The 26,661-nt window shown below is 36.7% G+C and overlaps 3 protein-coding genes and 1 long non-coding RNA gene across 6 annotated transcripts; 1 reads left to right on the plus strand and 3 right to left on the minus strand.

The window, feature by feature from the left end:
• Positions 1-6,247: 6,247 nt before the first annotated feature.
• On the minus strand, positions 6,248-7,186 carry LOC121977670 (transcription factor ILI3-like). 2 transcript variants are annotated; one of them, XM_042530127.1, is made up of 2 exons: positions 6,864-7,055; positions 6,248-6,729 (listed from the first exon to the last, which is right to left on the minus strand). In XM_042530127.1, the coding sequence occupies exons 1-2, from the start codon at positions 6,966-6,968 to the stop codon at positions 6,574-6,576; spliced, it is 261 nt and encodes an 86-aa protein (XP_042386061.1). In that variant the 5' UTR covers positions 6,969-7,055; the 3' UTR covers positions 6,248-6,573. The 2 variants fall into 2 exon arrangements, with proteins under 2 accessions (XP_042386061.1, XP_042386060.1); XM_042530126.1 differs by having other exon boundaries at positions 6,591-6,729; positions 6,806-7,186.
• A 3,678-nt stretch (positions 7,187-10,864) lies between these two features.
• On the minus strand, positions 10,865-13,225 carry LOC121975382 (F-box/kelch-repeat protein At1g26930-like). Of its 2 annotated transcripts, none has more exons than XM_042526998.1 (2): positions 12,940-13,225; positions 10,865-12,775 (listed from the first exon to the last, which is right to left on the minus strand). In XM_042526998.1, exon 2 carries the CDS (start codon positions 12,574-12,576, stop codon positions 11,281-11,283), a length of 1,296 nt encoding a protein of 431 aa, XP_042382932.1. In that variant the 5' UTR covers positions 12,577-12,775; positions 12,940-13,225; the 3' UTR covers positions 10,865-11,280. The 2 variants fall into 2 exon arrangements, with proteins under 2 accessions (XP_042382932.1, XP_042382933.1); XM_042526999.1 differs by having other exon boundaries at positions 12,871-13,225.
• Positions 13,226-15,820: 2,595 nt separating this feature from the next.
• LOC121975383 lies at positions 15,821-19,916 on the minus strand. Its single transcript, XM_042527000.1, has 5 exons — positions 19,499-19,916; positions 19,188-19,262; positions 17,238-17,377; positions 16,453-16,590; positions 15,821-16,161 (listed from the first exon to the last, which is right to left on the minus strand). Exons 1-5 carry the CDS (start codon positions 19,914-19,916, stop codon positions 15,946-15,948), a joined length of 987 nt encoding a protein of 328 aa, XP_042382934.1. The 3' UTR covers positions 15,821-15,945.
• A 318-nt stretch (positions 19,917-20,234) lies between these two features.
• On the plus strand, positions 20,235-26,226 carry LOC121975384. The gene is made up of 4 exons (XR_006110313.1): positions 20,235-20,443; positions 20,616-22,467; positions 25,647-25,822; positions 25,892-26,226. It is a non-coding gene; the product is annotated as an uncharacterized LOC121975384 (long non-coding RNA).
• Positions 26,227-26,661: the final 435 nt, after the last annotated feature.

Consider the following 26,661-nt stretch of genomic DNA (forward strand, 5'->3'; position numbering starts at 1 on the left):
CTAATTTGTCATTCATCAAAACCTGAGTTAGAACGTTAGTGCTAACCGCACCAACAATCTTTCCCTTTTTGATTTCGTAGAGACAATCCTCCATATTATGAGTGGTTGTCCGATGGTATGTGCACCACTTTCGTGGAGCTTCCCAAGGAACCTCCACATGTTGAACGGCTTGAGGCCGCTTTTCTTGATGATGATATTGAGGACTTGCCCGAGGTCCTTTCGGTGGAGGGGCAGGTAATGTCAGGCGCTCGGTGGCTGGAGCGAGAGCGGGTGTGGTGTCCGCCTTCTTTAGAGCAATCTGTGCTTCTTCAGCATTGATAAATTATGTTGCACATTTGATCAGTAGATCAAAGTTAGTTGGAGGTTTTCTAACCAAATCTCAGAAAAAATCGTTATCAGTGAGTTCATAAGAAAAGACACTCACTAGAATCTCTGTGGTGGTCATGGGCACATCCATAGTCACCTGATTAAACTTCTTGATATAGGGTCGGACTGTCTCTTTAGGCCCCTGTTTGAGTGAGAAGAGGCTCAAAGAGGTTTTGTGGTACCACTGGTTGTTAGAGAAGTGATAAAGAAATACCTTGCGGAAGTCCTTAAAACGGCGAATAGAGTTGTCTAGCAACCGTTTAAACCATCGTTAGACTGCTCCGCCAAATGTGGTGAGGAACATTTGTCATTTATGTCATTCGTAAATTGTTGAAGAAGAGCAGCATTTCCAAACTTGAGGAGATGGTCTTCCGGGTCGGTTGTCCTCGAATATTCTCCTATGTTTAGATTCTAATAATGTTTTGGCAATGGGCCGTCCAACACCTGTTGAGAGAATGGGGTGTGATTCTCTCAAGGGAGCTATCGCTAGCTATATCTTTTCCTTTGTGCTTATCCTACACAGGTGCTTCTCCAGAAGATTCCTGGGGTACTCTTCCAGTCTTCCTTGACCTAACTGCTCCAGCGATGTGCGGAAAAGTGCTTGGGGCACCGGATTTGTGATAGAGGAGCAGGAAGCAAGTGAGTGGAGCCTTCCTCTTCAACTCCTCTTTCCCTTTGATGGGTTATGGTTGATGCTGCCGGATTTGGTGGTGGTAGCACGCTACCAGAGGTGGCTTGTTGTTGTTGAAGTAATTTTGTGCTCTGCGTTGATGGGCAACTCCATATCTTCTTGTGTTAAGGTGACGGTAGCAAGTTTTCCAACCTCCTCCATCTCGTAGCTTAAGATTCAGGCAAAGATTCCCACAGATAGTGCCAAATTTGATCCTGTCTGAAGGCTGAGGAGATGGGGCGCTAGCTCAGGTGGATGCTTTGTTGATGAATAGTTAACTCTTCGATCTGTGATGAAGCTCCTCAACGACCCTGCACACAACTAGCCGATCTAACAAAGTGTTAGTGACTAAAGACAAGGGAAGGGGTCCCTGGCAAGACCCTCTGACACTCAAGTCAATACAGTTTTCTTGCAAGTGGAAGAAGAACAATATAGGATGTGTGAATGGATGTCTTAGATGCAAGAATTATGTACCTTCCCAACGGAGAGGACCCCCCCTTTTTTATACCACTTCTCCTGATCTCCGTCATCATGAGGCGATTTCATGCGTCAGAGTTTTGTTAGGTTGTTCCTTAAAGAGCTTTCGAGATATCTTTTTTCTACCTACAGATATACCTTTTTATCGTTTATAACTTAAACATTTTTTGAAGTCGTTGGAGGAGAATGTCGTTATAGATGAATCATCAATGGGAAACAAGATAGCCTCTGAAGGAGGTTTCCAAGGAATATTTTTGGATAATTATGATAGACTGTTAAAATGTTGTTTGTTGTTTGTCTGCTAAATGTGTCTCGACCAATCAACAAGGTCATTTGTATTGGTTGTCATTATATCAATCTGTTCTGTCATATGTATTGTTAAATACTATAGAGGTTTGTTCAGAGACTAATATAGTGCCCACAGTATGCCAAAGCTTCATTCAAGAAGTCATATGATACATCATATATGTTCAAGCGAATATGTAGAGTTTCCTAAGGATAAGTGTTTTTAAGCCCACCCGGTCTTTGCCCGGCCAAGCGTACACAAATATCATTATACTCAATCGGCCTTTATTTGACCGGTCTTATACTAAGAGTTTTATAAGGCTAAGTGTCTTTAAGTTCACCTGGTCTTTACCCGACCGGGTGTACACAGAGAACGTTATGTTCGATTGGCCTCTATCCGATTGATCTTATAATAAGAGTCTAATAAGGCTAAGTATTTTTAAGTCTGTCCGATCTTTACCTGGCCGGGCATACATAGAGAGTCTTATGTTCGATCGACCTCTATCCGACCGATCTTATACTAAGAGATTTATAAAGTTAAGTGTCTTTAAACCCGCCCAGTCTTTACCCGGTCGGGTGTACACAGAGAACCTTATGTTCGATCTGCCTCTGTTCGGTCGATCTTATACTAAGAGATTTATAAAGCCAAGTATCCTTAAGCCCTCTCGGTCTTTACCCGACCACACTTCCATAGAGAGTCTTATGTTCGATCGACCTCTATCTGGCTGATCTTATACTAAGAGATTTATAAGACCAAATGTCCTTAAGCACGTCCGGTATTTACCCGGCCGGGTGTACACAGAGAGCCTTATATTAGATCGGTCTCTATCCGGCCGATCTTATACTAAGAGATTTATAAGGCCAAGTGTCCTTAACCCCACCCGGTATTTACCCGACCGGACATACACAGAGAGACTTATGTTCGGCCAGCCTCTATCCGATCAATCTTATACTAAGAGATTTATAAGGCCAAGTGTCCTTAAACACGCTCGATCTTTACCCGGTCGGGCATACACGGGAGCTTTATGTTAGATCAGCCTTCGTCCGACTGATCTTATACTAAGAAATTTATAAAGCCAAGTGTCCTTAAGCCCTCTCGGTCTTTACTTGGCCGGCATACATGGGAAGCCTTATGTTCGACCAGCCTTTATCCAGCTAGTTTTATACTAACGAGTTTTCAGAAGGTATAAACTCTTAGAGCTCGGTCAGATTTTCACCTGGTCAAGCTCCATTACACTCGGTCTATTACTCGACTAATTAGGTACATTATTTCCTTATTTCCAAAGTAAAATACTAGAGCCCTTATATCTGACTGTCTTTATGGTCGATCGATTTTATTTGAGCGTCCTACTTTGCAACCACTTGATCAGAACCCTAGAGTTTTAACGGGGGCAATCGACAGAGTCATATGGGAAGCACTCCCCCATTTTAACTCTGACCCCTACTTTACCTTGACTTTGATCACTACGTCATTTTTGAGATCTGCTCACTACAACCCGTATCAGTCATGATCGCCTTGGCATTAGCTTGAGCCTTCATTTTTTGTTCAATAGTCCATCTTGAGGATTCAAGCATTTTTCCATCCTCGATTGGCGCCATGACTCCTGTCAATTTCGATCATGAGATAGTACTCCATGCGACTCTTCTAGTAAGAAAAATTGTTGTCTTCAAAGAATGGTAGTCGAGAAGTGTTGTGTCCTTCTTTCAATAATATCTTGTAGCTCTAAACCTGTGCTTCCTTGGATGTGAGTTCTCAAAAGCCTCCAAACTATGATACCATTTGTTAGAACCGGTTGAGCTAGAGGAGGGGGGTGAATAGCTTGTTTCGATTTCTTAATCTTCTTAGTTGCGCGATAGAAACTTAGAAGCAATGCTAACTTCTTGTGTTTACTGGTATCCTTATCCTTGAGGTAACTAATCCAAGGATCCACACCACAATCACAACATCCACTATGAAACTTTTTTTTCTAGGAACAACGCCGAAGATGGAGAAACCTTACACAATTTATGGCTCTCTCTCTCTCTCTTAAATGAAATAGCTGACAAGGAAGAAGAAGAGAAGAGATTACAATTTTGGTGTAGCTTCTCCTTCTTTAAGTAGCTTGAAGATGTAGTAAGGATGAGAGCTTAAGCACTTAAACTTGAGCACTTGTGAGCAAATGGAACAATTGTTTTGATTTATACCTAAATCTTCCCTTTTGAATGTTTTGAAATCTAGTTGTTTCTCATCTTTTCGTTGACGCTAGTCGATTAGAAAGAATTCTTAATTGATTACGGACTTTTTGACTTATCCGTTGAACGATCACTAACTTCAGATCAACGGCTGAGATTACTCCATTTTGAATCTTAATCGATTGGTGAGAGTCTTCAATCGATTAATAACCTTAATTGATTTGGCACCCTTTTTCTTTGCGAAGAAAGCTAGCTAATCGATTAAACCAATTGATTGGTCATGCCTAATCGATTGGTTAATCGATTTGGAAACTTTCTGTGCGTTCGCAGATAGTCGCTAATCGATTGCACCATAGCTTAATCGATTGGGTAATCGATTAGGCAATTCTTCTGTGCGCTCGTAGAAAACCTCTAATCAATTGCACCAATCGATTAGTATAGTCCTAATCGATTTGGCAACTCTTTGTGAGTCATAGAAAATCTCTGATCGATTGTACCAATTGATTAGTATAGTCTTAATCGATTGGTCAATTGATTTGGAAACTCTGAGCATCACAGAGAGCGTGCAAATAAATTGCATTAATGCCTAATCGATTGGCTAATAGATATTGGAAACCAGTGAGTGCTCACGATTGGTTACCAATCCATTGATAAACACATTAACTAATTTCAATTACCTCATGTAAGATAACCTCATGTTCCCTGAACTTTATGCATAGAGTTTCCTCATCTCCGGGTCTTTGTCTACCATAGTGTCCGATCTACTTGAGTTCCCACCGTTTACAAAGAATCCAGTCATTGACCTTCTTGGACTTCTCTCGGCTTGCATTTGATCTTCCAACTTGCAAGGACTTCATCTTGTCAAGAATCGGGCCCTTGACCTTTTTGTAGTTCTTTTGTTTTGCATCCAGTCTTCTAACCTACAAAGACTTCATCTTACAAAGAATCCGACCCTTAATCTTCTTGGACTTCTCTTTCCTTGCATCTGGTCTTCCAACCTGCAAGGATTTCGTCTTGCCAAGAATCCGACCTTAGACCTTCTTGGAACTTCTCTTATCCTGCAAACTTGTAATTCAAGTTAGATCCAACGTATTAACCTAAATTTAAATAATTGTCAATCATTAAAACTTCTGATCTAGGCATGATTGCGCCAATAAAATTTTCTTCTTCTACCCAGATATGCGACTACACTGCATATAACGAGGCTGATTATACATTTTGCATTCAATAAATTCACTATCTTTATTCAAAAGATCATGCAGTTATTTATAAAACAATCAATCTTTTCTATAGGTAAACATAAGTTCATAACCAATTTCTTTATACTGTAGAAGTTATTCATTATGTTATCAGTAGGGAGTAACTTTGACATCAATTAACATATTTTATCATAATATCATTCTGAAAAATGATATTATGCCTTAATGTTCAATAGCATTGTAGTAGTTGATTGGCAAATGCCTGAGATTGAGCTCATGACTAGGGCCAAGCTTACGACTGGCCAAGAGCAAGCTCCTGGCCAGGGCTAGCTGAGACCGCGACCGAGTTCACGGTTAGGCAAGAGCCCAAGTCTGAGCTCGCACAGGTCGTGGCTAGCCTCGTGACCTCAATGAGAGTCTATGGTCTCCATCGGAGATGGGAGGAGAGGGGAGAGGAAAGAAGATTACCTATGTGCCAGAGAGTAGATGGCATGTCACAGAGGACAACGCTGATGAGAGGAGGTAGAGGAGAGAGATCAATGAGATAAGAAAAAAATCGGAACATAACGTTTAACGAGAAGCAATACCAAACCAATCATGTAACTTTTTTCCCACCCTAAGCACAATCCGTACTTTTACTTTACAACCCCAATGATATTTAAAAAAATAAAAATAATTTTGATTATAACTTATCGAATCAAGTACTATTGGCATTGTTAATTATCTAACACACAAAAAGGTGCCCAACAACACTATGGAATACTATTGAGTTCTTCTCTTCTTTTTCGACTACTAGTTAAGAGTTTTAAGCTATGAACAATTAAAAGATAGACAAAAACAACCAAGAAAATTTAATTACACCAACAATAAAATTTCAGTATACAACTCATTTTAGATAGATAAATAATAATAATAATAATAATAATAATAATAATAATAAAAGTCAGCATGAGCCACTCTTTTTGACTGATCATGCACTTTTCCCATGCATGTTTAAATCACATCAAAATTAAACCCTTTTCCAGTTTCATTTTTTTAAAAATTTCTCCCTCAATCTCAGTTCAAAAACAGTTCATCGTATGGATCTCATAACTAATTTGTGCTTCTATCTTCCTCTTCTACACGTATAATACACACATTATTCTACAAACAAGAAAACACTCACACACCTGCACAAACAAGCAACTGGAGAGCTAGCAAAACTTAAAACTACCCTCAGATCTCATAATTAAAGCTGCAGATCGAAATCAACACATACAAATAATAATTTAAAAAAAAAAAAAGGATCTTGCTCAGATCTCTCCTGATAATTAAACTAGTAGGGCATATGACGTACGTAGCGAGTATAGTAATCATAATTAAGGCTAGTTGTGTGGTTCCTAATCACTGCAGAGAGATCACTAATTAGGACCTGAGCAGTCCCCTGATGATCTCAGCCTGAGGGCTGTTGCTGTCCATGGTGGTCATCAGGCCGGCGAGCCGGTCGCTGAGGTCGTCGACCTCCCGGTGCAAGCTCTTGATGTAGCTGCACGTCTCCTTGAGCAACTTGGACGCCGACATCTGCAGGTGATCAAGAGGAAGAGGCGTGCAGAATTAGGGTAATTAATCGACTTCCATTAATGTGCGTCGTGCTTACAGATAATTAATTGGAAAGATGGAAGATTGTGGCCGGAGAGTTTCAATTGCTGGCTTACTCTGCCTGCATTCCGGCGCCGGGACTCGGCCGGGAGCAGCGCCTGGAGCTTCGAGATGAGCTCGTTTATCTCTTCGTCGGTGATCCTCCTGCCTCTTCCCGACATGATATATCGGACTAGAAGTTCAGTAGCACTGCCTGTTTCAGCCGTGAGTGTGGAGGAGTAGAAGGAGTGACTTCTTCGCAAAGGAAATACCTCCATATATAATTTCTGACTCCTCTAAAAGTGGTTGCAAGGATGCTGGTCGAGTGCAGTCGTCTTTTGCCAACTTGACCCACATGTCTTCCCTTTCTAGGAATTACCATGGCCCATGAGCCCACGGTGAGCCCCAGCTGACTTTCCTAATATACTCTCGTAACCCCTAAATCAAAGGAGAGGAATCAATTAAACTGACTCATTTCACTAAATAGCATAAGTCAGTTTTCATGTTATCTTATCTTATCTGAATTGAATTACATATCCGATGTTCATAATATTTGAAAATCACATATCATATTTTTAAAATATCCCTCTTTGTTTTAAGTCCATAACTCATGAACCTCAAAATCGCGTATCATATTCCCAAAATATTCATCTTTTCCATCTGTCATTTTTGTTCGAAATTGATCAATGAATCTAGAGAACTCCAATTCACTTCAAATCAAAATTAATGTATTCTTGAAAATCTTCTTAATGTATTTATGTCATCAGATTTGCATTCAATAATGTAAATTGAAAGTAGTAAAAACTCGATAAAATTTGTCACAAGTTTATCATAAGGTTTAGAATAATGATACTCACTAACCAATCTCAAAAATGTGTTCTTAGAACTCCCTTTGTTTGAAAATATGAAACTTTTAAATTTTCGAATGGTGCAGGTATATCAGACAGTTTTATCTAAAACTAGCTGATGGATCTAGAGAACTCCAAATCATTTAAAATCAAAATCAATATACTTCTAAAAACATCTTTAAAATATACCTATACTCTCACATTTAAATTTGATATTGTAAATTGAAAGTGGTAAAATTTTAAATTGGTAGAGTAAAACTTTAAAAATGTACTCTACACTATATCAAATTTAGATTCGATGGCATACATTAATTATGTTTTAAGGATATATTAATTTTGATTTAGAATGATTCAAAGTTCTATGAGTCCATCATCTAGTTTTAAACGAAACTAACCGATGAATCTATAGAGAAAGAGGAGAGATATTTTAGAAATATGATACCTGATTTGAATATTATGAAAATTAGATATGTGATTTGAATAATATTGAAATTTATTTAAACGGTTCGGTAAAATGTCGATTAAACTTAATTAACACTTTCATTTATTGTCTTATTGTTTAGCCATATTACTCTGTACGAGAAAGATGCCTTGTGTCCCTTCTGCTCAAAGTATAGGACACCACCTTGCCTTGTTCCTAGTCTTTGTCTCCTCTTCGAGCTTTTAGTAGGGCTTGTGAATTTTGGAGGAGGGGCTAGTTCCTTGTGAGTGAGCATGGATTGTTTAATGGCCCTAATTTGTTGGTTGTGGAGGTTAAGGTACCGAGATTGGGAGATGGGGATTGAGGGATTGAGACGCGAAAGGAGACGATGTAGTAGGGCTTCTAATGTAGCCGATTGTGCATGGGTCATGTGAATCTGTTTCCTCGAGCACTGACATGCGGTGGTTGTCTAGCCTTGTGATAGGCATCTCCAATTTAACCGGGGCCCCGGACATAGTGCGTCGGCTCGGTTAATCCAATCGAAATAGATTCGAGTCACGACTGAAACGAACATTTGTATTAGTCATACTATTCACCTTACAAAAACATCTTGCTTCTACTCATTAGACTAAATTGAAAGAGTATTCTTTATTTCTAAAATCACCAAATGAGTATCTTATTTTCATAATTATCAAAGATTGACCCTATTTCTTTAGGTCTATTAAACTAATTCATATTTATAAAAAGAGCTTACCATTAGGGACGGATTCAGGAATTAGAGATAAGTCGAGCTTTCCATCTTTGCTTACGGCCTTAGAGTTAGTGAAAAGGAAGTAGAATGCTAGAAGAGAAGATCTAAAGAGCTTATTCCCTGGTTGGATTGAGCGCTCTCTCTCTCTCGGGCGTTAACATATATCCCCTATGCGACAACGACATTGAGCTTGTAGGATCGGTGCGATGATAACAAGGTGGGACGACTAATTAGTGCGAAAAACAGGGGTCGACTTGAATGTGAATGGGAAGTTGAGGAGTAAGGTGGTTAAAGTAGTTACGATAGGTATAAGATTGGTGGAAGGACACATGAGAATTAATGCCTTTGTTTTTTTTCCTGTTTATCATTATTATTATTATTATTTATTTTATTTTTTTAAAAAAGAAAAGAAAAGAAAAGAAATTAAATTGAAGGTGTGCGGTGTTGCAGGGTGGAGGGGCCGATTGAATGGGAGACAAGGCGTTGTGGGCAACGTGGGAGAGAGCTGCAACACGGTGCGTGGGCTTGCCTGCTTCGTCGACTTAATTTCTTCACCCGCACAGTCACATGGGAGCTTTTAATTCGAATGCCTCTTTCTTCAGATGAAACTGCGCCGGAGATTGAGATGAAAGAAGAGGAGAGAGAGAGATAAATGAACTGAGTTTCTTCTTTCTTCCTTGTGATGGGAGAGAGACAGCGAGATTTGAGAGACTCGAATAATCTTGTCTCTTCTTGGAATCACAGCAAAGTTCTTTCGGCAATTTATCAAAGAGTTCCTACCATTTTAGCAGTGCATTTAATTTTAAAAATTAACACTATGAGATTATTGATTTTATAATTTATCCAGCATCATAATGGTGAAATAAATATGTTTTTCAAAAAATTTAATAAGTAATTTTGAAATTTCAAGTGTGCTTTTTGTAATTTGCTATAGTTTGTTTTTGAAGTGACGATGAAGGAGGCGGCATCATTGGTTCATGATTGCAAAAGAGGATCCGTCGACGAGGATTGAGTACGGTTGCGACAGCAGTTCCACAGTTGCTGCTGTTGGTGCGTGGACTCCACAGGCGACCGGGCTTAGTGACCGCCCATGCCGTCTTATTTAATATTTACTCAGACTTCGTCTGGTAGAGTGGTAGGGTAGAGTAATGATGTAATTAAGATTATATTATATTAATTATTATATTTGATATTTTTCATGTTAATTTTTCTATTCAAAATATGTAATTTAAAATAAAAAAATTTATTATATTTATTTTTCACTATATCATATATCAACTAATGTAAAAAAATTTTAACTACTCTATTTAAAATTTAAGGTAAAATTTTTAAATAGGATAACTAATATAGATACTCTTAGTTATAATGCACTATAATTTAAATTAAAAAATAATAAAATTTTATAATCTAGATTACAAGGTCAATATCATATAATCTAATTACATTTTAAAATTAATATTTAACTAAAATTTAAATATCAAATATATTCTTAATCTAATTTTTGCATCAATCAGTTGCCGACATCATTGTCGTTGTTTGCCTCCGCCGTTGTCGGCGGTCAGCAATCGACTGTTGTGACCTCTACTGATGGCTGCGACCTTTTTCGTTGGTGGCAGCGACCGTCGACCGTCAACAGAAGTCGTCAGATATTTTTATTATTTTATAATAATATAAATTATATTTTTTATAAAAACTAATATACAATTCTTTCACCAAATCTAATAATATAATATTAATTACATTATAAATTTTATTACGTTACTCTAACCCAAAAGCAGCCTAGTCTCTATTCTATAACACAGTTTTTTTTTCTATTTATTTTATATAAAAATATCAATTTTGATTGATTATTCTTCTTTTATTTTATACTCCCCTGTTTATTTGAGGCTTTCTACCTACATTTGTCGTGAGACAGCAATTCAACATCTGCCCCCTTCGCCTATTTCTACCAAACAATCACACGAGAAGAAATAACAAGTAAACAGAACCTAATAAATAGCTTATTTCAAGCACACAAGAAGAAATCAGATGCAAGGCTCAAGGCTTAAGGCTCAAGGCTTAAGAACAAAGAACAATTTATTGGATCATCCAAGTAATCATAAGTTCAATGAAGTTTGGAGATCAAGGAGTAACTAACATCAGCGGTATCGACATTATTCGAGACGATGTCTGTCGAAACAACGATATTAAACCACAGACAGATCATCGACAGCAATCGAACACAGCTTCTTCATGTGCCCTTGAGAGAGACACCACAAAAATCATATTTTCTAACCACCGGAAACTTTGCTGTCTCAGGTTATCAATCTGCATCACTTTCAGAAAGCTAGCAGGCTTCTTGACTCGATATATTCAGAATTGAAACTCCGGTGTAACATGGCCCGAAAGAAGAACTATCGACTGTTACACAATTAGAAGATCTGAACCAATATTCCTTCCAAAGGTACACAATGTAGTCATAATGAATCATAGAATCAGCAGCTCATAACAGCACAATTATAAACAAAGTTTCCGGATTCCCTCCTAGCCATCAATTTCCATTCGGGTTCGCTCCTGTTTGGAATCCAAGAATTGAGCTCGACTATCCCTCTATGATTTCCTCTCGGTCCTCCAATAACTACCAATTTTTTGCCACATGAACGGAAAGCGATTCCCCAACCATCAACCGAACCAGATCTCTCAGGTAAGAGCCCAATTTTTTCCCATGAATTCTTCTCCTTAACATACTTCCACACCTCGTTGTCCTTATAATGTGCCGCATAAAGCTCATCCTTCACCACGGCAAGCAATGGAGGTGCATCACTAGCCCCATTGAGACCATTACCATGAGACATCCCATGAATCAACCTCCAAGTGCGAGCTGCAAAGTCATACACTTCACCACATGTTAACGCCTTCTTGTTACTATCCATGCCGCCTATGACATAGAATTTACCATCCATGTAAGCCCCCGAACACTTACTTCGAGCTTTGATCATACTTGGAAGGATCTCCCATCTTTGTGTCTCAGAATCATAAAGCTCCACGGAGTCGAGTATCTCTTTTCGAGCATTGGTGCCACCCGCTACGATAGCCTTGTCACCTAGGCTAGCAGATGCAAACAAGCACCTAGGTGAATTCATTACTACTCCTTCAGACCAAGAGTTAGTCAGAATGCTATATCTCATCACAATGTGAGAAGTCATGGCTTTCCCAAAAACAAGGAGATCAGTGCCCACGGCGAGGGACTCCTTGTCGCCGAACATGAAACTTCCGGTAGGGGGCATTGGAGGGAGACGAAACCACAATCCTCGGTAGGGATCGTATGCCTCCCAATCAGTGAGGCTGCAGGAGAAATAGATCCAATGCTCAATGACACCCCTCTGGCGGCGAAGCCTATAGAGCTCCTCGCTGTGGATGAGTGAGCGGAAGGAAGTATTGAGGGATGCCACAGTAGAATAATAGGACCGGGAAAGGTGAAGGAGACAGTTAATTGTCATGTCCTTTCCGAGAAGGCTGATGAACATGCTTGAATCATTGAATTTGTGCTGGACATCTTGGATATCAGGGGTATCATGATGCTGCTGTGGCTTCTTCCTAATTTGGCAATGATCACCGTCGTCTCCTCCTCCTTGTTCTTCTTCTTCCTCCTCATTGATATCATCAGCTAGTGGGCGTTTCCTGCTGCTTGACGACTCAAGGAATCCGAAATCGATGCAATCCCAACTCGATCCTTGCCCTGAAGGATCGTTTAGCACAATTGAGATCAGTTCTGACTTGTCTTTCAACATATTTTCAGTATCTTTCTCTTAATAAATCTTCCCGAGTTGTTCTTGGAACAATAACATCACAGTGCACATTAGAATGAAATGAGATCCAGGGTCAGCGATAACATGTCCAGAACGCGTGTCAAATTGGAGGAACTCAATCAAAATCGAATCTTTGGCATCATCCCAGATGGTCCACAACCAGAAGCGTTAAATCATTGACCTGGAAGAAGAAAAACGCAACCTCATTACTGAATCGAATTGATGTATTCCATCAAACATCAAAGAGGCAAAAGCACCGGCCATAATAGCACTCACAGAGCTTTGATGATACTCAGCGAAAGCAGAGTTGGAGGAACTAGAACGGAAAAAGGAGGAGTCGCGTACCGAAATGAACGACAGATCCTTGCCCAAAACTAGCTCTGTTCGCCCCTTCCTTTCAGATAAAAAACTCGGGATCCCCAACACCAGAACGAAGAGCAACACGAAAACTTATGATCGGGCGCGACGGGAGAGCCAAGAAGTCTTCATCTTGCGCCCCAGCCGTCTTCTTCGCCGCGAGAGAGCGCCGCCATCCCTGTCGTCTTCTATAGTCGCCGGCTTCTATCGCTCACCGGAAGCCATTGGAGGCGTTGCATTGGGGGTGCATTTGTTTGATTCTTGGCTCTCTCTTTTCCCCATTTCTAGAAAATAAAGAAATTAATAAAAATATTTTTGTTTCTGCGCAGTTCTTTAATGATGTCACATTGCTTAATTAATTAATTAATTAATTAATTAACGTGGGAAGAAACGCCTAAAGCCTTAACAATTTTTAATTTTGGCTCTAAGCATCAAATAAGATATAATTGATTTTTGTTGACGATCTTAACCCATTTTGTTCTTCTTTATTTTGGATTTAGGAAACATTAACAAAGACAAATGCTATAATGATTTGAAAAGCATTTCTTCAAATTGTTAGCTTCTGAGTGTTGTTTTACCATTTTCTTAATTAATATTAGTCATCATACACACACGTTTGTGTATTAATATAATACATAAATACCTGTAAATTATATAAAATAAATATTCATTGTTAATTAATTAAATAATATTATTTAATATTAATATGATTTATTTTATAAAAATCTTAATATAAAAAATAAATAGAAATTAAATTATTAATCATAATTTAAATTACTATCTTATATCATCTGAAAAATTGATGAGATATAAAATTGGATAGATGCAACTGTGATTTTTTTTTTTCAAAAAAATTATGAGATACAAATGGATTGATAAGACTTTATTGTATGCAAAAGAGCCGAAACAAATGGATTGATGTGTTGTAATATAAAAAGGATAAGAAGGAGAAAATTATAGTAAAAAATATAGAGGAAGAGGAGAGAAGAGAATGATGGAGAGATGATGAGGATTGAGGTAATGAGAAAAAGTGATGCAGATAGTTAAAATTAGGTTATGCGTCTCTAATTTAAAAATGATATAAAGTTGAAATTATTAATAAATCTTAAAATTAAGTTATCCAGGTTGTCACCCAAGCACTCGCGGTTCGAGCCTCAGCTATGGCGAATTTGTAGGATTTTTTCCTTCAAATGAGGCATCCAACTAAAGGATGATGGTTTCCTGGATTGTCCGCTGCAAGCATTTCCCGATTTACCTTGGTGGGCGATGAGAAACTTCTATGGGGTCGGGCTGATCACCTCAACCTCGACGTTACCCAGCTTGGTTAATCATTTTTTAAAAAACTATATTATTTCATGAATATATATATGTATGTATATATACACACACACAAGTGTTATTCTGCGCGACTTATAATGCGCGACTTCTGCGTTGGCACTTCGTGACGTGGACGGCAAAATAGGGTTTGGAGGTTGCGCGAGGTAGGGTCTGGAAGCTTCTCGTCGAAGGTTTGTTGCGCGAGGAACAAGGGCGCACGGTGAGGACGACGGCGCGGTAGCGAAATAAGTTTGCCCTAGTTTTCGCTTTTGCAGAGCGATCGACTTTAGAGGCGATGATGAAAGTGTGCTATGTGGAAAAAACGAAAAAGCAAAAAAATGAGAAAGTCAAAACGTGTTAGGTGAGAAATAGAAAAGAAAAAGAAACACAAATTAAATGTGTTGGTCAGCAAACAAAACAACGCAGAAAAAAGGTCACACCCATGTTACGAAGTCGCCCGTGATTTACCTCCTCCGTGTTAACCCTGGGACGGGTTGGCGGATATATATATTACATCAATTTAATGATTAAAAAATAATTTTGAAATTTCATTATTATTTTTGAAATACAAAGGTCAAACCTTACCTCCATAATAGTTCAAAATTTTTTGTTCAATTTTTTTATTTTATAAATCTTTTTAAAATCTTGTATTGAAGATGTCCTTAGTGGTTGATGAAAGAAATGATTTTAAAAATTTCACAACCTTATGTGCGCGTCAATTGCTGTATTCATGACCCTTCAAAATTTTTGTCTCTCAATATTTTGCAAAATAAACTAAGCATTTAGACACATGAGGGTACCTTTAGTTAGTGACCTAATTAACTGAACATTGAATGCAAAACACGACAATTAAATTACAATTACGTCCGTTAACAGTACATGACCAGTTAGAAAATGAATCAAAGATTTAAGCAATAGATGCTATTTTAGAAATGCAATTAATGGTTAATATAGAGAGATAATTTTAAAAAAATAAATATGAAAATATTTGAAAAAAAATATAATTGACTTATAAAATATGATATTAGTTGGACATCCTCAATAATAATCCTAAAAATTAAGAAAAAAATCCATTCTAACTAATGATATTCTAATCATTTAGCACTGTCAGTTAAATGTGAGGATCCACATCCACTTCCCAACCGAAACAACTTCCACAATATCAAGAGATACACTTTAATATGAACTAAAACAAGATCACGAGTGGGTTGAGTTGGGAAGTGAAGCAAAGCATTGTTAGGACTCCATGGGTTGTAAAAGATAATGTAGTTTATGGTTGGTTTAGTCAAAAGTTTCTCTTGGAGCACAAAACAAATAATAATAAATAATGGTTCACATGCAAATCTCCAATCCTTGTTTACTTGTAGAGCAATCAATAGATTATCCTAATCACTTGTGATTATTCTAGGTGAGCACTCGAGCACACTAAGGAACAAGGTGCAAATATTTAAGTACTTTTTTTCTCGTGGCACGGGCTCAGAGTGAGGAGGGAAAGGAAAAACAATGTGCAGTGGCCTTTCGGTGAGCTATAGAAAATGGACAACACAGAGGCTGATCAAGTTCCAAAGCTAGTTTAGTTTAGTTTAGTTTAGTCCATTAAGAAAATGATTATTAGTACTAATAAGAGTTGAATAGATTATGTACAACAAATTTCCTATAATGGGAAGAAAAAAAAAATCATACAGCTTCATCATCATCATCATCAGGGTCGAGTTCAAGACCTTCTGCAGCTAAAAGTTGACTGATTGCCTTTTTCTTGTCTTCCTCTGCCTTTTTCCGCATCAAATCCCTCTTCCTCAGTACTAGCGTGTGTCTCTTCAGGGTGCTGGAGAAATACTCGATAGATGCCTTCTTTTCCCTCGCTAATATCTTCCTCTCTTCCTCAGGATCAATCTGAAATATGGTAAAGTTATCAAGCAAGTGTATTGATTGTCGAACAGATTGTGCACACTACAAATTTTCAACGGGTACCATAACATGCGATGTTATATAGATTCAAGACATCCAGAACACATATATAGAATATTTTGGAAGCTAGATAAATATGAAGATGGTTATGGATCAATTTCCTCTAAATCAAGTAACATCAAATGGATGAATAACAATAATGGCCAAGTTAGGAACATATAACAGGTTCCTTTTTTATCATAAACATGTCATTTGAATGCAATTGTTCTTTCAAACCTTTGATCGGGAGAGACGACGTGCTCTCAGGTTCAACTCGCGCTGCTGTTGTTCAGCCCAAGCAGCAATTGCCATATCTCCTCGCTGGTCAAATGCTTTTCGCTTTTTCATTAACCACTCCATCCATGCTTGAGAAGCCTGATAGATGCAAACAAAGAGAGATGTCGGGAAATCACCGAATAAAATAGTTTCATCACCGAGATGAAATAGGCCAGAAGTAGCACAGCAACACTTTAGGATGAAACTTAAAAATTTATTTATGCAACACATTTTTTATCAGCTAAACTTTCAATTAAAAAATGCTTTGGAATGAGCTTCCAGTCCTCTTTCTCAAAAATGGTGAAAGTAAACTTCATGGTGAAAAATGTCTGCACTCATTCAAATAAATCATCTCACAGCCGTAGCTGTATCATCATATATTAGGGTAAAGGAAGTAGAATGTCTTCCTCCCTCTGCTTTTTTTCACCAGTTGGAGCCTTGCTGGCAGTGTGTATCTCTCTGTCTCTCTGTTCTGATAATTGTTGTGCGCCGGGAATCCCATTAACAAGAATTGATGGTTCAATTCAGAATTAAGCTTAGAAAATAATCAGAAGTTATGCCGAACTTAAACAAGTCAAGCAAATGAAACTACTTCTAAATGACAAAAATGGCAGGTGTTCAAAAAAACGTAGCTATTGTTTTTGACACTACTCAACTTTACCATGACAGTTTTGTGGTTCACTCAGTTGATTTTCAATGATCAAACAAGTTGAACTTGTAATTCACATTTATTGCACAATACACACCTTCATAGGATTGACACGGTGATCTTTGTCATATTGTCGTCTTTTTTCTACATCTATTAGAAGCTCATAAGCAGCTTGTATTTTGATAAATCGAGCTTCAGCGGTTTCTCCTTCCACAAGATTTCCTCTTCCATCATAGACTTAAAAGGAAAGAGAAATAGTATCAACTGGGAGCTAAAAAAATTATTAGAAATAAACGAAAAGATAAGAAGATATAAAAAAAATGTGTAGTTTCATACGGATAAGCAAAAAGATTTTTAGAATTTGGAAAATTCAAACAAAAGCTCTGGAGGTTCAATAGAAAAAACAGTAAGCACGATTAACATTGCCTAAGTTTGAAAATGGATTGAATGAATGAATTACATATTTCATTAACTTCCAACCAAACATTAACTGAATATAGAGTACATATTCACACGAGGAAGTTTCAAAAAGTCAGAAAATCACTCCAACTCCTTTTTAACTTGATAGATATTGCAAAAACAATGTGACTGATGTATTTGAATGAACATATGAGATCCCAAAAGCATTAAAGAACAAGATAGTCAGATATCCATGAATTTGTCACGTTGCAAATGGGAAAAGGGGAAAGGATTAACTAATACATGCAGTGTTGTAAATGGCGGCAGGCGGTGGCGGGGCGGTCAGTGGCCGCCTACTGCCTCTCCCAGGCAGTGTCTAGGTGGTTGAATATTTTTTATTTTTTTATACATAATATTATAAATAATCTTTATTCTTTATAATATTTACTTTTAATCAAATATATTAATTAAAAAAATACAATTATATATATGCTTTTAATCAAATATATTAATTAAAAAGTAAATATTTAATCTAAATATTTAAAAATAAAATACAATTATATATATATATATATATATATATAATAGGATAATTTTATTAGATTTTAATTAAGTCTATTTAAATTACCCCAATCATAGTTAGGAGCTCATTAAACTTGTTAACATAACGTAATTAAATTAAATCCTAACTTACAACTTAATCGCGTACTCTGTTTCAGTCGGGCGACGAGTTTGACACATCGTCAAGACCGCACGACGAATTCGAAGGCGTCACTGGCCTGAGCAACATGTCGAGGCCTATTGTTGGGCTCGAGCGATGCTTCCGAGCCCATCGCCAAGCTCAGGCGATGCATCCAGGCTTGCAAGATGCATCCGGACGTGTTGCAACGCATCCTAACTCATAGTCAGCCCCAAGCCATACATCTGAATGTGTCGTAGTAGTGAAACGGCAGTAGCGGCAACTCCAGGCGTGTCAGTGGTGGAAGAAGGTAAGTTACCGCCTAAAGCAATGCCTCAGCCTGAGGCGGTGCGGTTGATGCCTGCCTCTCGCCTAGGCGGTGCCTAGGCAGCCGTCTCGACCACCATTTCGAACACCGAATACATGTGAAAGGTAATTTGTGTGCAACATCATTTTCATACACTAACATTGGCAACATGGAACAATAGAAACATCAAGCTGGGAATATCACTGTGCTCATATAAATCTTGGTGACAAGAAAACCAGGAAGAAAATAAACAAAATACAGTCAACAATATATTGCAATAGATCTTTGGGGCAACTTTCCAAAGATATCATTGCTAAAAGTCAATGTATAAAAAGTTTCAAGCATATAGTTTTCACATAGATGTTTTCTTTTATCATGACAATAATACAGAAACAAAGTCAAAAACTGGTGCCATTCCAGGTCCCAGCAACTAACTTAATTGCCAAAATTTAAACTGAATGTGACGAGCAAAGTTCATCAAGTTGATTTGATCAAATGGTCTTACTTCTCAGAAACTGATAGAGATCATAGTAACTAGAGTAAATAACTTCAAAATCCAAATTTTTAGACAGAATGGTAAAACTGACTATCTGAACAGAGGTTTAGATAACAAAAGAGTGCAAGGATCTCTCACTCATGAATAATGGAGGTGAAAGGGATACCATCTGGGTGATAAAACTTAGCCAATCTTCTGTAAGCAACCTTTATCTTCTCTTCATCAGCATCCCTTTCCAGCTCTTCAAGTTAAAAGATACCGACCATTAGAAATCAATGATGAAACAATCTAAATAAGGGCCTGAATGTTTGGAAATCCATATATTATAAGTTAAAAGCAGGACCACACTCGTTTTGATTCGTTCAAGAAAACAAACCTATGGACCATAACGCACTAAACTAAAAAATGAATCTTGAATACACAATCTAGCGAACTTCCAATTGAGCACAAAATAAAAACCATATTTGAGAGAATTACCGAGAGTTTCATATGGTGTTTTTTCCGATTTCCAATTAGAGACGCGGGTGGTGAGCGTCCGCCTCGAGCTGGCGCTAGAGGCCGGCCCCATCCTGGTGTGGCCCTCGAGTATAAACGGTGCTGAATCATGGCAGGGTGATGGGATCCGGAGATTAGGGCTCCGGGAGGCGAGCAAGAATTCTAGGCCTCCGAGACCCCTGCTGCAGTAGATCGAGGTGATGGCCGCCGAGTAGGGGCGGCAGATCGCCCTCAGATTGCTCATCCTGAGAGTGGGGGAGGCTAAAGGAGAGGATAGAAAGGGAGAACTGAGAATCAAATTCCGAAGTAGGGTTCCGATTTGTGGTAAGGATCGGTTGTGGTAAATGTCTTGCTGAAAAGAGAGGACCGCATCGTTTGAACCCAACTCCCTACGTGCCATCAAACCACTCCACCAAAAGACTGTTCGCTGTTCCTATCCTTGCACATTCATCCACCGTGAGACTCAACGACGTATTGAGTGTGCCCTAATCGGAAAACATCAACAGATCCTGTATCAAGAAACGCTGCTACAGCCGCCGCAGACTTGAAGGTACCAGCGAGCGCAAGAGTCGTCCGGCCTCAACCAGGCACCAAGCACCGCTGCTCCTCCCGTTGCATGTTCAAAAGTCTGATAGAGGCATTTCGACAAGCAGTTGGCAAGCATCCCCGATGTCGGCTGGATCGCAGCCTCCGACGCCATAGAGATCGTTGGAACCTTCCTGGAGATAATGAATCCTGCAAGTCTGTTTTATGCTATATAACGGGCGTTATTTTTCCGTCTACGAACCGTTATTTTGGGGGTAGCAGCCCTTCGCTGATCCTATAAATTCCCGGTGTCCAGAACGTTCCATCCCACCAGGCGAAAACTAGGGTTTTGAGATGGCGGCTGGGATGCATAGTTCCATGGCTGGTTCCTCGTCCTCACAAGTTCGTCTCTTTCTCTATCGAGTTTTATGAAACTTTTTTCTTGACGTGGATCTGTTTATTTGGTTGAATCCGTCGAGAAATTTTCTTCTTTTCCCATTTTTCCTTCTTCACCGGCTTCGTTTCTGACGGATTTCTTCATTTTTTTCATGTTCGATTGGATGGTTTGATGCAGTCTTTCTTTTCTCCCAATGAAAAGTGAGGCAGAATGTCATGTATCGGTGTTTATGCTCTTGTACGTGCATTGTCATTGAGTGTTCCCTGCCAAAAGCGATCTTTTGAGCGAAAGGAACATCGGGAAAACCTAATTTTTCATTGGGTGTCGCGACAATTGCTTCTGCTCACATCCTCTCCATGAACAGCGAGAATTCGCGTTTGTTGATCTATGAGGCAGGTTAGTGTGTATCACCGAAAGTTTTTCCAGCAAAAGCGATTTATGGGGTAAATTGACATCGACAAACCTTCATTTTTTTGGATGTCTCGACAATTTATTTTCCTCAAATGCCTGTCAAAAACAGGTTTTCATTGAAATTAATCGTTTCCTTTGCCGTATTCTAGCTATTGGTGTTCCGGTTTTCTTTGAATCTTCAGATCTCACACATTTGTTCTCAAAGCCCGATGATGGAAAATACATATGAATTTAGAGGCAGTTATGGCTATCTAATGTTGTTAACCGACCCATGCTATTTTATCACCTCCATTCTCATCGTAACCTCCGTTACCGCCGCCGCCTCCTCCTCCTCTTCCTCCTCCATCAACTACGTTTGACGTTCTCACTTTCAATGCATGTGAAGGCGAGCTACATGAGATGCCATAAACTAATCCTCGATGATTGCTAAAAGCTATGAGATCTGAGGGCTTTTGTGTGTCAAAATGTTTAGGGTTTAGGGTCTTGGATTAAGTTTTCAATGGATGCTCTGTTTGCCGTCTTCAGTTCTGACGTTTTTCCACAAAAATTGCTATTTGAGCATGCTGATAGTGTTCATTAGGCAAAGTTTCTAACTGTTCTTATTTGATTCTTAATTTATGATGAATGCATCTGGGCTTAATCTTTTTGAAACTTTTAGTATTAGATTTAAATACACTTCTGGTATCCTATATACATGAATTTGTACACTCTTATAAATTCTCTCATCCAACTGGCCCTTGTTAAAAAAACTACTTCTAATGTCCTATATACATGAATTTCTAGACTCTTGTAAATTCTCTAGCAATCCAACTGGCTCTTGTTGAACAAGCTACTATTATGTGTCCTCCCCATACAAGATGAATCAAAGATGACAAAGTAGTAGTCATCCTTGCTATAGTATTGGCCATAAACTCGAAGGATCTGTCTATAGCTGGACATCTCCTGTGTTCTTAAATCTATGCTTTCATAAATCTGTGATAGTTAGATATTTATAAATAGTACACTATTGATCTAGATTGTTGACTTTTAAAAAATAGATAATAACTCTAGGTAATAAATTTTTAACATATTATCTAGCTTAGCTTTTTGTTTGAGATAGTTGCAAGGATCATAATGTGAATTATTTTTTTATTACTCAAATATATATATTTTTTATTTTTTTGTAAAATGTGGATTTACTGGAGGCGAACTAGAAGATAAATTTAGTTATTATTTGGATCCGAACAGGACAACTAACAATTCAAGTTAGTTTGCTGGATTGCGATCTGTTGAAGGAGGATAAGATTGGTCACATATTAGATTTTGCTCGTTTGTGAGATTAGTAGGGAAGAGTTTATATGGATACTATTTTGTTTATATCTCAGATATATGTTACCTGTTGATTTAAAAACTTATGGTTATTTTTGACCGAGATTACTTGAAATGATTTGGTTTTGAATTTTGATATTTGAATTTAGATAAAACTTTAGTAATGGGGATCCAAACAATATAACTATTCTTTCAAGCCACTTTCCAGGATTGAGGTCTGTCCAGAAGAAGGTTGATGTACATGTATTAAATCTCACTCGATGTTAAAATGGTGTCGGAAAGAGTTGATATGCATACTAAAGGAGTAAAGGTTATTTTTATAATTTTATATATTTATTTTTTATTTTCCTCAAATTTCCTTTCAATTAAAGTAACACATGGAAGTGTCTTTATTATGGAACCGAATCAAACCATTTACTTGTTGATTGGTTAAAAAGGCTATAATCGTAAATGGCTTAGTTGGGGATAAGTAGATTATGGTTCAGAGGATCAATTAACCGCCTATTCAAATCGACGATTCAATCTGTCGTTTCAATGGTTTATTTTTATATATTTGTAATATTTAAGTAATATTGACCGTGTGATTCAATTAATCTATGCTATTTTTTATTTAAATTAATTAACACATTTATCTTGAATTATATCATGTGAGATTAATCTACCTATTTATTTAAATAAATTTTTTTAATCTATTTGCCTTGCAATTTTTGATGTGGTTTATTTTGTCTCTAATTCACAAGTTATTTGTTTGAATTATCTAATATGGGACTATTCTATTGTTAATTTATTAATTTTATTTAACTTTATGATTTTATTTTATTTATTTAATATTAAATTTTAAAATAAATAAATAACTTATTTGATAAGAATTATTTAATTTGGATAGTAATTTTTATAAAAAAGAAATATTTTTTAATAATATAAATATGTACATAATTTATTTTAAAAAATTATATGTCTAGTAAAAATTATTATTTATATATAATTTTTAAATATTTTTTTAAAAATAATAATCTTGAATTGATTAGGATCATTGTGAATTGTGAATTGAATTGTGAATGGATGGTTTTGAATTACGAATCGTAATAGTGTTGAACAATTAAAGTTAAGGGTTGTTTCATGAATCATTTTAAATTGTTGGGTTTGATATGATTCTATACCAAATTCTATTAAGTAAAGCAAGCAGGTTAAGTTTGGGGTTCTTCAATTCATAAATAATTCATTCCATTTCTAACTAAAACTAACTAACCACTTGGCCAATGTCATCTATTCGGTTAGAAAGTCATTTGAGTTCATTTAATAGAAATTGGTTTTTGCTTCTCATGTCATATTAGGTTACATGTGATCATTGCATCTTTCCTTTCTTTTATTTGTTTTCATTTTGTTTAGAAGCAAACTCTCTAAATTTATACTAACCTTTCTTTAAGTGATCTTACAATAGACGAGTAAATAAGTACAGAGCAATTAATAAATATTGTTGGGTCTAATATGACTTCATATTGAATTCACATAAGATTGATTCTTTTGATAATATTTTAACACAATTGGAAGTCGAAATAAGCAAAGGAAGGAAGGTATTGTTAGATTCCTGCAACTTCAAAAATCAATAGGATTTAAAATGAGTTCAATTAGACCTGTTTAGGTTAACATGGCTTGATATGGAACTATTTCAGGAATTTATTAGGTAAAAGAAGCAGGTTAGATTTGGGATCATTCAATTCATAAACTTGTTCATTCCATCTCACTGAACCAATTAACAATCTCATCTATCTCTTTCTTTTATTTGTCTACGAATTTTATGTAAAAATAATCTTTCCAAATTTATACCAAACGTACTTTTCTTAAAGTGATCTTACAATGAACTTGAGTTTTTCTATTGTAAATGAGAATAGAGCAATCAATGAATTTTGTTGGGCCTGATGGGTTTGATATGATTTTATATTAAATCCATGCTTGGTTAATTTTCTTAATAATATTTTAACACTTTTAGATAAGTCAAAATAAATGAAGGGTATCATTGGACTCTTTACAACTTTAAAAATCTATAAGATCTGAAATAAATTAAATTGGATTTGTTTAGGTTCATCATCGGGTAAAAGAAGTGAGTCAGGTCTGGCGTCCTTTAATTTATAAAAATGTTCATTCCATCTCCAACTAAAACCAATCAACCAATCCAATCTCATCTATCCCTATTAGAAAGTCGTTGGAGTTCATTCAAGAGAAATTTGTTTTGTTTTTCGTGTAATATTAGCTTAGACTTGACACCCCATCCTACTTTTCCTTTATTTGTTTTTGAATTTCGTATAGAAGCAAACTCTTCAAATTTATGATCAACTTTCCATTCAGTGATCTTACATCTTACATGAGTTTTTCCATTATAAATGAGTATGGAGCAAGTAATGAATTTGATTGATATGGAACCATATCAAGTTCACGGTTTATATTAGATCCACTTTGGATTGATTTTTTTTGGTAATATTTTAACATATTTGGAGAAGTTTTAATAAGTAATGGAGGGTATCGTTAGATTCCTTGTAATTTCAAAAATACACAGAGTATGAAATGAGTCTAATTAGACCTGTCTAAAGTTATTAATTAGTTTTGATCAAAATCTACTGATCAATCTAACAATATTGGATTATAATCATTTTAAATTCTTTAAATTTTTGAAGTTATAAGGAGTTTTATAGTGTTCTCCATTAATTATTATTTTTTTAAATGTATTAAAATATTATTAAAAAATTAATTAATTCCTAAATATTGTGGCCTAATATAATTTACATATCAGTCTCACTTTAAGTATGCAAGCATGCAAAAGAGAAAGGAAAGGAAAGAGGGGAGGAAATATAAGAGAGGAATTGCATATGTACAGGAGAGAAGAGGGGAAAAAAATGACAGGAAAAAAAAAAAATTAGATTTGCCAAGAGAGCTAAAACGGAAAGAAGACATAATTGAATGTGTGCAATTCGAAAATGTGTGCGCACCTTTTAATAAATCATCAAATTATAATTGTTATAATTGTGTAGCTCTATAATAATATTAAAATAAAAAATGTTTTTTTAAAAATAAAATGTATGAGCTTTCGGTAATATATTTTTTTAAAAATATATCTTTCGAAGATTTTAATAAAAAATATGTCATTTTAGTTTTGCATTATTTCTCATACAGAATATGTTCTCGGAAATCCTTTTTATTATTATGATCATTTACAACTTATTTTTTTATAATGAAACTGGTACAAAAGAACTCCAGTGACAAACATATAGAGAATATCCTCACAAATGGCGAACAAGGAGAATCTCTTTTGGTTTGAAATCGATGCATACAGACTCCATACAGTCTCAGGAAAAGAACATGCAACTTCAGAAAACCTACAGAAGATTTCTATCCACTTCTCAAACTAAACGGGAGGGATATCTTTTTTATTATTACGATGAAATTCTTCCAATCAGTTTGCTTGCAGCCTCCTAATGTATGCAGCTGAAGCAGGTGGAGTATGAGCACCTGGACGGTGCCGAGTCCTTAAATCATCGACGAGGATTTGGCCGGCGGCGCCGCACACGGCCGTTCTAAGTCAACAAGTACACTGGTACAAAAATGTCGTCCAGTAAAGAAGAAAAAGGTCATAATAATGGAGACTCATTCATGGGTCGTCTTCTTTTCTGGTACACATCTCTTTCATCTCCCATTATCAACCACCCACAAACTAACCTGGTTCATGCTTTAATAATTAGGGAAAAGCTCACATCCCACTCTACACCACACAGCTCGACTGCTGCCTCCAGAAGCTGAGCATCCGAAAACAAAAATAATATAATTCATCTTCAGTATCACCGGTCCCATATAACTATGAGATATATGTTATCCTAATAAAGGTCTTTTGTATAGGAAATATTAGACATTAATAAGGCATTTTGCCTTGATGGCGTGGGAAATGGGACCTACGCTATATCAAAAACAGAGGAAGAATTCTAAAATTTACAAGTACCATTGTACCATGCTTCAATAAACATGATGTAAACATTTCAATAACATAAATATCGCACTTAAATGTAATTGTACTTTACAACTAACATGTTATGTCCATTTTATAATATTTTTTAATCTTTTTTTTAAATTTTTTGAACAAATTAAATGACCTTTCCGATTTCATGAAAATTTATCATTGATCATCATCATAAATTTAGAAACGTTAATGACTCATCATTTTATAGTCCAAGTTTCAAGATTATCTTTCCACTAAGATTATCTTTCCACTGAAAAATTAGTCGACAATGCACCGTAATTAAGTATCGACTCATAAATGCTTAGTTAACTGCCAGTGCATTTTGCCGTTGCACCAAGAGAAAGAGTTTACTAGTCATCTCAATAGAGAGGAGCCATGCTGTGGCACAATTTAACCTATCTCAGCTGTCATGTGCTAGCATCAGTCGAGGAAGAAACAAAACGAGATCGGGTAAAAATAAAAAGGCAAGGTAAATTATGTAATTCGTCAAAAGATATT

The sequence above is a fragment of the Zingiber officinale genome, chromosome 4B, assembly GCF_018446385.1.
Source record: "Zingiber officinale cultivar Zhangliang chromosome 4B, Zo_v1.1, whole genome shotgun sequence".
NCBI lineage: Eukaryota > Viridiplantae > Streptophyta > Magnoliopsida > Zingiberales > Zingiberaceae > Zingiber > Zingiber officinale.